We start from the raw sequence: 12,362 nt of genomic DNA, 5'->3' as shown, positions 1-12,362 counted from the left end.
AGTACGTTTTACAAACATTTGTAATCTCCAGGCCAAAAAGTTTTCAGTTAACCCTTGTTTGCGCAGGTTGCGTTAACTGAAATTATCTTGGAGGAAACGCGTTTACTCTGGGTCATCTTATTGTTTTTGAGATACTGGAAATACCTGGGGAAGAGCTTTTCTTCTCTGTTGCAGGGATTGATGCACAAACTCTGGGAAACTGACTGTGGTCCTGAGGCGCATGTAATTTATCTGTTTGTCGTCACCGGATAAATATTAAGATATTCAGACAGATGTAACAGCAAATGGCCAAATCTTGATGTTAGGTCATCAGTGACGTAGGTGCATCATCCGCGCTTCAGAACTGATCTTGGCTTTTTTCTACAGCAGGAAGCAGCTCAGAAGACTGTCTGGTGAGAGAAGCGTTCCAGTTTGAAGTTCTGCAAACTCAGCATGAAGAAATTAGACAGAAGGTTAGCAATATCTTCTTCTCCCCTCTAAATATCGTATTTGTGATAGGGCTAAATGAAAGGGGGGATACGTTCAGTTCAAAGTATTACATTTTAGTCAAGTTAGTAATCTTTGAATCCATGAATCTGTTAGAAGCATCATACTAGAAATGGCTCTAATAATATTAAGAGCAAGAGCAGTATTATATTTCTTAGACATTTCAGATTAGTAAATGCTAATTTGTCAGTTTTACTTGTTTCCTACCAAATCAATTCTCTTCAACTAGTCAACAGGAGTTGTTTTGTGCAGCTGAAAGATTTGAGAAAGCAAAATGACCTTTAAGTTATGTTACTTTACCTTCTGATGATTTTTATTTTATTCTGATGATACTTTACTTTCTGGTGATTCCTCATGGAAGGATACTATTGGGAAGAAATAGGTGCAGACAATGAAGAAGTTACAAATGCCTGCATCAAGTTCCTGGGTTTTTGGCAGACAGCTTAGGATGAATATAAGACCTGAGCAAGTTTACAGTGATATTTTATTAGAATGTTCTTTTAGCCTCAGATAAAATTTCATGTAGTTCCTTCCTGGTCCAGAAATATTATTCATGTATTTAATATTCTGTAGTGTTGTGGGGTTTTTAAATGCTTATGTATTACATTTTGGACTTACACATGTATTTAATATTCCATAGTGTGTGTATTTAAATGCTTGTGTATTACTTTTTGGACACCTCTTAGTATGAAAGAGGCCCACAGCTTAGTAAGACATTGTGTCATGAAATTTCTTTGATTTTGACTTTTGCACCTAGTGGTTTCCTTGGCTGTTATGAGAGGCAGTAAACTTGTGCGTAGCACTCACACCTCGATAGGCCTTTGTTTCCTCACAGTTGTGCTTTCTCCCAGACAGAAAGGGCCCCTCTGTTTACCTTTCTCTCATCACCCTTACCTCTGTTCTTTTAATCCTTGCCAGCTCCTTCTTTATTGGGGAAGCTCCCACCTGTACAGCATGTTCAGCATGGGGATAAAATCATAATTTTACACAGTGCGGGGGGGGTCTTTCTGCTTTTTCCTCCATGCTTTTCGAGTAACTCATTTATTACCTCTCCAAAGTCTTGTCTGTGAGGGTGATGGCTGAGACTGTATATGTCACAAGATACTGTCAAAGGGCAGTAGCTTGTCTTAGGACTGTGGTTGTTGGCTGTCATGCTACGTGAATTATCATAATTAAAGTATTGTTTTTAACATCCAAACAATGAATAAATTATTGATGTGTGCGACTAAGATACTTTTCCAAAAAAAGGAACGTAATTACAGAGAAGGGGAAAGAGAACAATGGTCTCTGACAGATACCAGGGCAGTATATGAAATCATGCCTTTGCTATCATTTTATAATTCTGTTAGAGAAAACAACAGCTCAGCCTGATTTCATCAGAGGACAATTAGAAGCAACATTGCTGAATTTCTGAACTGGACTACAAGAGCATTTTTCTCCCTAGAAAGTATAAATATACTGAAATTTCAACCACATAATGATATAAATACGTACTTTTGGTTACATACATTGTTTAATGGAATTCATCTCCTTGCAGCTGAAAGAAATGCAAGATGAAATTCTTACTAAAAATGGAGAAATTAAAATTTTGCGTGACTCAATGCAGCAGATGGAGTGTGCTCTGGAGGAACAGAAAAGATCGTACATGCTATTGGAACAGCAAAAATCTCAGACCTTAAGTGAAAAAGAAAAAGAGTTCTCCAAAAAGGTTTGTGAATATGTCAATTACCTGCACATCACATGCAGAATTTTATGACTGAATGATGTCACAGTCTATCTAATCAAAAGAACATTTTTGTGAAATTTCCGCACAGTTTATGCTTTTATTTTCTTACTAGAAGAAAGCATTAGTAAGACCTTGCTGAGGGTTTTCTTCTGCCAAAGTAAGAGTGAAACTCAAGTGGCAGAAGTCTTAATTTGCTTATTGCTTCTTTTTTCCGCAATCCCAAGAACGTTTAAAATTGGATCGCTATTTTAAAATGGAAAAAAGCGACACAATATGCTTTATGGCTCTGATCAGATCACTGTTCCTGTTGCAGTCATCTTTCTGTGAAAGCCCTGAAGAGGACAGTGGCTGCTTTTGTCCTGCTGTCCCTTTAACGACCTCCCTGTAGCCACACTCTTTGTGGCACTTGGTCTGTCTTAACAAGTCATATGCTTCTTGCCCAAAATTTTGACAATTGGTTCTAAGATAGTATTAATTAGACTAGAAAACATAAAAATGGAGATCTTACACAGAGTTCATAGTAAGTAGGTGGCAATCTTGAAATCTTACAGTAATTCTAGTTGCTCTGTAGTTACAAAACCTCTTAATTATTTGGTGACAGTGACACTGTCTTCTTAATTCCTCTTTCAGTTACTGTCATTACAGTCAGAGTTGCAGTTTAAAGATGCAGAAATGAATGAATTAAGAACACGGCTTCAGAACTGTGAAAGAAATAAACATGTTACTCAGACGGTTTTAATGCCAAGGTAGGAGTTTTGGAAAATGAATTTGTGTTCCTTTTTGCAGTACATGTGCTTAAACTATTAAAGAGATTTTCTTTCTTTATGTAACTCTTAGCTCCGTTGTTGTTAAAAAATACAACCAAAAAAGTCTGACTTCTGTGCTCAGAAAGAGCCTTCCTTGTATCTGTGACAGAAATGCAAAGAGTTTATTTATAGTAAAGTACTTTTAAAACACTGAGGTAAATAGATCCTTGCTTATTGTTTAATAAAATAGTTATAAAAGAAATAGATTCATCTAAGTGTATGATTTTTGTTTCAGCCCTAAGAAGAATTTTGCAGTACAAGTGAAATCAGAAGGATCTTCTCCACAGCCTGGAAAAAGGTCTTTTCCTACAAAGAAATCCTTCAGTGCTGAAATGTCCACTAAACCATCGTGTTCTTCAGGAAATTTGACTACCCCAGCTACTTCAATCAAAGAAGGTAAACCCGTATACAGCTTGCAACATTTGAGCTGCATATCCACATTCTGCCTTAGATAAGGATTTTTTTACTACAGGACTGAGCAGTTTGGTTTTGCTTAAGTTTCTTTCCATTTTATACCGACTGGCAATAAATAGCTATGACAGAAATTTGCATCAAGATCATTTTAATTCACACCTCTGTTGTGCCTACGTACCGGATGCCAAGATGTCAGTAATGAAGTGGCTGTTGGCTATAATGAAAAGGCTTTGATTTGTTATGTGATGAATTAAAATATCCAAAATGTTAACCTGTCTTTCTCACTGAATAAAGAAGAACAGGAAATAATTTGCCTATTTCTTGAATCAGCCTGCTAGTCAGCTAATGCATTTTTTGTATTTTTGTGCTTTTGGCTTCAAAGCTGACCGTTTAGGGGAATTAATTTTAAACAGTACATATTCAGCTATATTAAAAGAAGTAACTGAAACAGTATACTCATTTCCTCTTTTATATGCAGGACAGTGATTCTCACAAAGTTGTATATTGAAATGCATTGAATAAAGCTTAGGAAATTAATATATGCATATATTTGAAGATTGCTGTAATAGGAACCAAAACCAGTGTTTTTTTATAGCAGCCCACTGCCATGTTTGCAATAGGAAATAATAAATGGAAGAAATGGGGCTATCACCAACTAATCCTTACAAGAGTCATGAAAATCCTGAGATGTTACTACTGCCCGTTACAGTATTCAATCTGAAATTGTCTTGAGCAGTATGAACTTGTAAGTAGGGTTAATGATTGTACACGATGATCCCAAGGGTCTTTTCCAACCTGAATGATTCTGTGATTCTGTGTGATTCTGTGAACTCCATCAAAAAGAAAAATAGAGTAGCCTTAAGGCATTGGTATTGCTATTTTTTCAGCCTCCTGACTGTTCATTATGGTAACAACATGCAGCATGTGTATTTGTTTGAAACACATGCTTGATTATTTGTGTTATGAACCCTGCAAGGCTTTTGGCTTCAGTTTGGGTAGTAATTGTGACATATGTAGGTGATTGGAAGATTATTAAATGTTCAATTATTTTATTTCATTTAGAATTTTATGTTGATTTTGAACTAAAGTAGTAACATAAAGCTCTGCTAGTAGTGAGAATTCCATTTAAGGTTTTGGGGTTTTTTTCTAAAAGTTGATAGCAATGGCACTGAACAATCTGTGGAACATCTGATGGTAAAGGTGAAAATAAATTCACTTTTCTAATTTATTTTGGGGAACAATTCTACTTGCATCACAGCTCAAATACATTTGAGTTTTACATGTATTTTACTGGTCTGCTGTCCGTTCACTTACTATATAGCAGCTGTGGCTGAGTGCGTGTAAAGGATAGGTACAGAGAGATAAGCAATATGGTTCTCATATTGGACACATAATTACTGTTTGTTTTAGACAGTAAGATAACCGATCCTGAAGTTTTACCCATGAAGCATGAAGCAGCAGGAAAAAACGGTTCCTACAACTTTGTACCTAAACGAAACGCACCAGGTAGGTTAATCCTCTTCACGCAGCCACGGTGAGTGAGTCCAAGGCACAGCCCAGGTGCCTTCACTTCGCAGCGTCGCGCCGAGGAGCCTGCGGCCTGCGTGGTGCTGCTGCAGCGTTCAGCTCGGTTTTTGCAGGTTATTTTATTGTCCTGTATCCTAACAATGCTCTTATGTTGTTATTCTATTTAAGAAGAAGGTTTGCCTGGGTTTTGTTTTATGGAAGGGTGTGTCTCAAGAAGTAGCTTGTTAACAAGGCCAGCTCTTTCAGTATTAATATGTTATGCTTTTTATTGTAAATTGATATAAACCCAGGAAAAGTGGACTTTTTTTTTTAAATGAAGGTAAAAACAATAAAACAACATTTACAACAGTCAGGGTACTATATTATTTCCAATTCAGCACGGAATTGCATCACATAATTTTAAATGTCTGAACTGGAAGATGGAGGGCAAGTCATCCAGATAGTTGGGGTATATGCTCATTTGTCTTGAGCTGTTTTGCTAATGTGGGATTGTAATTAGAATATCTGTAAATATAATTTCATTAATTTTTAAATCATATCTTAATTTCATTTTTGTGAAAAATCATTCTTGTGTAATGAAAGGAGATTTGTAATGAAAAAGCTATGTTGAGAGCACTCTAAATAAGGCTAATCTTTTGAAATATTAATTTTTTTGTCCTTTATGATGTTGCAGTTGATGATAAAGCTACTACTTCAAAGACAATTGTGTATCCTTTCAGGTTCTATCTTACTAAATGCACTGATGAAGCAGCCCATTGTCCCTGGGTCATTACTAGGACTCTGCCATCTTCTTAGCAATAACTCTGAGCCTCTACCTGGAGCTGTATTGCAGCCTAACTATTTGGATACGTGAGTTTTATTCTCTTTTTTAAACTCCATCGACATGTTCTTAGTATAGTAGCGTTCTCTGTACTAAGAAATGCTTATTCATTTGGGTATTCCTTGTATTAAATGCTGTTTTGCTTGGGCCATTCTGTGCAAAATTTGAAACATCATTCCATGTCTTTGCTTATTAATCTTTGATTATCATAGTATTGTTCCACTGTTGAGTATCTAAGAGATAAACTAGGTTAATTATATATTAGTGGAAGGCACAGAAATATTTTGTAAAACTTGGGAGCTTAGCAGCTGCTATTTTTAACCACTTGAGGACACAAAACTTGCATTGCGAAGAGGGAAGCACATAAACATGATCATGAGTTAAGTAGGAAGAAAAATGTTGAAAACGTGATTAAAAGAAGAGTAGCCTTTATATCTTCAAAGTCTAAACTATATTCAATTTGTAATATATAATTTATGTGCAATTTGCCAAGATATATTTAATGACCAGTAAAGTGTGTTAAATATGAATATTTTACATAAATTAGAATATTTTTTCACTTTGAAGTATTGAACTGTAGCTCCTAAAATACCTTTGCTTTTCTGTTACGTTATTAGTAATTCTTGTGGGTTTTGGATTCATAGCAAGGCTCATGCTTCATAGGCTGTGCTGTTTATGCAAGTAGAGGTGGTGTGTTTGGCCTTTGTAGCTGCGGTTTGACTAGTTAATAGCTGAACGCTCTCTCATCTCTGGCCAACAAAACAAGTTTTTGTTGTTGTACTCCTTTAAAGGCCCCTACTTATTACAGATCAATCACGTACAGATAATTGTTCTTCCCAAAAAACATGAGAGGAAGAGAAGAATGTATTAACAGGTTATCAAGAGCATGAAATTGGAAAGCCAGTGTTGCGAACGTTTCAGATAATGGCTTACAGGGGTGGGATTTTCCCCTCAGTCTATTTTGGGAATAAACATTCTTATTACACTAACCTTTCTATAATTTGATTCCGAATACAGGTACTTCAAATTCCAATTATGTTCTCTACCTTTTCTTAAGTATTAATGTATTAACAGGTTATCAAGAGCATGAAATTGGAAAGCCAGTGTTGCGAACGTTTCAGATAATGGCTTACAGGGGTGGGATTTTCCCCTCAGTCTATTTTGGGAATAAACATTCTTATTACACTAACCTTTCTATAATTTGATTCCGAATACAGGTACTTCAAATTCCAATTATGTTCTCTACCTTTTCTTAAGTATTTCCCTTTGATTTTTTTTTTTTTTTTTGATAGGAAGTCCACACAACTACCCAGCAGCAAGACAGCTCAAGAAGAAATTGTTCCTCCTGTATCCCTGCGAGAAGCTCAGAAGCTTGCAATAACAGGATTGAACTTGATTGCTATGGATGAAGGATTAGCTGAAAGAAGCCCAACAGAAAGCCGGAGAGAATTCTTGCACCTCACATGCTGCAAGATCCGAGGTGCCGTGCATCTTTTGCCCTTGGTAGAACACTATGTTGGCACATACTGCCAAGCAGTACAATTGGCAGACAAGTCGGTAAATGCCTCTTGTGGAAACCATTCAGCTGTTTCCTCCAGAACCAACTCAAACATGGCTTCAAGCAAGGAGGACTTCAGGGCATCTCTTGAAGAAACTACGGTTGTGTCCCTGGGTGTTCTGTATTATTTGGTGTTTTATAGCTGGGATGTTGTCCACACGTTGCTGTCTACTGAAGCAGAGAAAAGTTCTGCTGCTGGAGATGAACAAGTTTCCAAGATGGACAATAATGCGTTGCGTGATAATCAGTGTGATAATAAAGAAGATACCAGGATACAAGGAGGACTGCCCGTGGCTCTGCAGGATGCTCTCAGTAATGATCAAGCTCAGCATTCTTTGTTTAAAAAGCTGCTCCAGGTTTTAGCCTTTTCAGCTGTGAAAGGCTCCCAGGCAGATAGCATACTGAACCAAAGCCTGAAAGTTTTGGTGAAATTAGCTGAAAATGCAACAATGGACTTGCTAATGAAGTAAGTCAGTACTATGCTAGCTTTAAAGTTATTTCAGACTCTTGTTTAGCAATTTTCGGAAACTAATTTATGCAGATGACAGCAGAAGTTCTGACACGTATGAGAGAATGTGACACCTCTCAGATGACCTTTGAGAAGCAGTTGAGGACCCTTCTACTGCCTTTGCTGCTAACACATGTGATATTCGTCCCTGATCAGTAACAAGATTTGCTTACGATGTTTATATGAAGCAGATGCTGCTGTTTCATGGCATATCTGTTGCTTTAAAGTGAGAAAACTTTTTGAGGCCCTATACAGTTGTTGACAATATCTGTAACATTCATTTTGGGGTTTTCATGATTTCTGGGAGATGCATGAGTAAAAGCAAGGTCTCACTCTGGTATGTAGAACGGCGCTCTCAAAAATGAGGCATTTCATCTGCTAATGGTCTAATATACATAACCAGAGTATGACTTGCAGACTGCTGAATGTAGCAGAGTATGTTTTTCAGTATTGTCTCTATTCATGACATGTAAGTTGAGATCAGGTATGTTTTGAGTGGCTAAAAAGGCACAAGTGATGATGCTGTGTACAAGAAACAGTGTATTTTCAACTTGTCTGTGCATTGTCCATTTCTAACTGAATTTTCTTTTGAAGTTTTCAGCACTTACTGAGTAGCCAAATACTGCTCCATTGTCTGTGTCCAGAGACCCCTTTGCCTGCTGTCGTGCTGACTGTGAGACTGTTGTCTATTCTTTCACAACACCACCTGTTGGTTGCTCAACTCTGTTCTCATTCAGGTAAAAGGCTGCATAACAGAGACCTGTTAGGAGTTGAATGGTAGTTCGAGTGACTAAAGTAATGCAAACAGGCCTCGTTCTAAGGAGTTAAACCCCAAAAGGCGAAAAGCCAGCTATGTTACTTGAAAACTTGTTTTCTAGTGCGGTTTCAGTTACTGTTTGAAGAGTATTTTGGTTTGTGGCATCTGTTTACATACAGGGCTTTTGATACCCATGTGGATTTTTACAACTATGTTCCAGATTAACGTTTATTATATGAATGGAAGAAAGGGCTTTTGAGGATTTTTGAAGTTTATCTGTGCTCATGGCACTGCTCAGTTTGGGGATTCCAGTACTCTGCATGACACATAGCCTTTGTCTAGCTTCTTATGAATGATGTAGGACAGTATAACTAAAAGTTTAGGGATAATAGTTTCTTCAGTGCTGCTTAAGATGTCTGAAGTAAAGCAAGAAGTTGAGCCTGTATCATGAGTCCCAGGATATTGTGTATTTTCGGCAATGTCTTCCTGTGTGACAAAATTAACTGCTGTCATAAACAACTGACTAGTTGAGAAAAGAACAAAGTTATCTCTATTTCAGACACCTGCCTTCTTCTTGCACTGTATGTGTATATTACATCAAGACCAGATAAATCAGCATCTGAAATGCTTTGGCTTCAACTGGAACAAGAGGTAACCACAACTGTTTGTTCATGTGCTTTTTCCTGCTATTTCCACTTGGGGCAGTGGGAGGAGCAAGGCCACGCAGAAATTGTCTGAAAACAAGGTATTTCTCCAGCTGAAACAGAACAATGAAATTATTGGCTTGCAGTAGGGGATTACATGGATTTTTAAGAGTAGCTGCTTGAAACTGAATCAGTCACTATTCTTAAAGAGAACATCAGTCATAAGAATCATAGTTGAGTCTCTGAAAAAGCAAGAAAGATCCTAGGTTGGCTGAAATGTTTTAACACTAAGCTTTATTTTGCTTTCAAGATGATAGAGGAGTAACAGGAAGGACAATCTGTGATTCATTTTGATTGTATCACTTCTGAACTGTATCTAATAAGTTATTACATATAAAAGGCAGGCTTTAGCAATTTAGGATTATGTTCATCGTCATCAGTGGAAACGTGAGCTTGCTGTGTAATAGTCATCATTATATATAGGAAGAGTAGCTTTTGAACTTAATTTGTATTGTTTGTAGTGACAGTGGTGACTTGCTTGAGATTCTACTATTTGCTCTATTACTGCTCTCATTTGAAAGAAACTTGAACTATTTTCATTATCCTCTTGTCTATGTTGTTATATTAAGTGGTAACATTTGTATGCAGTGAATTAAAGCCCTTGGTACCCTTTCTCATGAGAAAGCTGAGAAGGTTTCTATGCAAGGCAATATCTGCCTGTGAAGTTTGACAGGGAAAAAACTTGTAACAGTTTTTTTTGGGGGGTAAAAAAGATCAAATGTTAAGAAAACAAAAACAAACCAAGAATATTTGAAACTAGTAATGAAATACCATTTATATCTCCTTTTATTTGTAGCTTAAATATTGGGTAATTCTGCAGAACCCTAGTACTCATTAAAATGCTGTCTGTATGTTTTTGTAATAGACAGTTAGACTCCTGACAAGGTGCATGCGGTGCTCCAAGCCAGCGGTTTTATTACCTGGTACAGACTGCCAATGTAACCTCGAGGTACGTCACTACAGTGGCTGAGTTTAATCTACTGAGAACTTAAAGGTTCTCAGTGCTGAAACAGCTCTTTGCCCCTTTTTGCACAGTGAAAAAGCATACTGTACTTCAAAGGATGCTGCTTTCTAGAAAGCTTGCTTTTGCTTGCTAGAAGATATTCTGAAATATGGAAGTTTGAAGAGACTACTCAGTAAAATTCATAATGAAATATGTTTGCTGCTGCTATAATTCTACTCTGTATTGAGGCACTTTTCCTCTTGCAGGTGGTTAAGGCACTAATTATAATGTTACATAGACAGTGGATGAAGATTAGAAGATCTGAGAACAGCTTGTGTGCGTATAAGGAAAAAATTATTCAGTTTTTACGGGATGCTGTTTTACTCTTACACAGCCTATCTCAGAAAGATAAACAGTTTCATGAACACTGTTTGGAAGTTCTCCACCAATATGACCAAGCCATGCCGGGCATAAGAGCTGTTCTCAAAAAGACTCAAAAATTGAGTGCCTATGAAGGTAAAACAAGTCATATTATAATGTTGGCTTTTTTCCATGCTGTAGAAGTCCCACTTCTGTCCCTTTACTCTTTTAAGGAGTACCATGTACCAGATGCCATGGATGTTTGTTGTTCTGAAGGCAGCCCACAGTCTAGTGCTTCTCAGTCTTCATTATACTGAATCACTACTCAAATATTCTGTATTAGTTTTATCTTGTTCCTCTCTCCATAGAAATATGCCCCTACTATCTGAACAAACAATCCTATACTCCAGCTCTCTTTAGTAGAACACGTTGCACTATGTATTACCTTCTTTAAAAAATAAAAATCATTATTCCAAGACTCCCAACTAGCGTTACGCCTTCTCTCTGCAATTGTTTGGTTTTCTTCCCCATGCATCCTTAACATCTTTCTCTTCTTCCTCTGCTCGCTTCTACTCCCCATCCTTCTTCTATTACCCCAAAAGCTTCTGTACCCATATCCATCAGAACTTGCCTCTTGCTTTGCACTTTGCTGGTGTCTGTTTCCTAGAGAGAGCTAATCCTGGGAAACTGTCTCTCCTTGTACCTTGATGCCATTTCTTAGTCCACTCCTGACATTATTTGCATGCACATTACAGAGTTGGTGTGGTTTTAAAATTAGTAAACGAAAATGAGGTTTTAAACTCAGTAAGTTGTCAGAACTATCTGCAAAATAAAGTACCCTTTACTGTTTTTCTGCTAGTAGCTGAATTTAATTGACTGCCTAAGATAGTTCTCTCCTTTAATGCCTTTTTGGGCATTAAAGCAAAGAAGGGAAGTTTGTATGACAAAACTTGTATCTATCTGAAGACCTGCTTATATGGAACCCTGGAAAAGGATATTTGCTGTAGCCTTCTACAGTCAGTATGTTCTAAAGTGCAAAGGGATACCGGCTATAATTACACCATATCAAGTGGAAAAACAACTCTCTGAAACATGATTTTCTGTTTTTGTTGCAGAGCTGATTTTGGACGAATTGTATCCTCCTGAACCCGAAGTAGAAGACCAAGGAATGGACTCCAGCTAGCTAACAGCTAGCAAAGATCTCCGTCCTTCCACATCTAAATTATAATAATTGTTGCCAATGTAAATCTGAAATTTAAGCAATCTAATTTATTAAGTGATAATCTAAAGGTTGCACTCAAATGCAGCACAACTAAGACACTTCTGTTGTGATTATTTAAGTGCCATCTACAGCTGAAAGCAAAGAAATTTTTGATATAAAAATTATACTGCAACGTACTGTTTTGCTGTGCAAAACCCCTCAGTGGCTTATGACTTTAGGAAATTGCTGTGAATGGAACAGAAACTTCACTGTTCTCCATTTTACTGTGACTACAGCTGAATTTATGATGCTCAATATGTCCAGATGTTTGGGATCACTGCATTAATATGAAAACCATTTGAACACATTTGTTTCTTTTGCAGCTGTAACACTTTCTTGCTTGACTTCAAGAATTTTTATGTTGATACTAGTAAACAGTTTACTGTGGCTTTAAAGATCTTTCTAATTGGCAGCTCAGTTCTGAAGCCTTGTAATGACCACCTGAGTTTTTTCTGTTTCATGAGTCTGCTGAAAGTGTTACTACTGAGAACT

At 37.1% G+C, this 12,362-nt stretch overlaps 1 protein-coding gene across 1 annotated transcript; it reads left to right on the top strand.

The window, feature by feature from the left end:
• Positions 1–366: 366 nt before the first annotated feature.
• Positions 367–11,792, top strand: ATRIP (ATR interacting protein; the record flags this gene model as incomplete). Its single annotated transcript, XM_009864730.1, has 12 exons — positions 367–452; positions 2,024–2,194; positions 2,843–2,958; positions 3,254–3,414; positions 4,843–4,938; positions 5,679–5,808; positions 7,072–7,803; positions 8,440–8,582; positions 9,162–9,253; positions 10,172–10,255; positions 10,516–10,765; positions 11,725–11,792. Coding segments are annotated over 12 exons (2,129 nt in total), but the record flags the coding sequence as incomplete, so codon positions are not given.
• Between the last annotated feature and the right edge of the window lie 570 nt (positions 11,793–12,362).

This window comes from Apaloderma vittatum, unplaced genomic scaffold (assembly GCF_000703405.1).
Source record: "Apaloderma vittatum isolate BGI_N311 unplaced genomic scaffold, ASM70340v1 scaffold36642, whole genome shotgun sequence".
NCBI classification, from domain to species: Eukaryota; Metazoa; Chordata; class Aves; order Trogoniformes; family Trogonidae; genus Apaloderma; species Apaloderma vittatum.
This window is presented reverse-complemented; position numbering and strand designations above follow the sequence as displayed.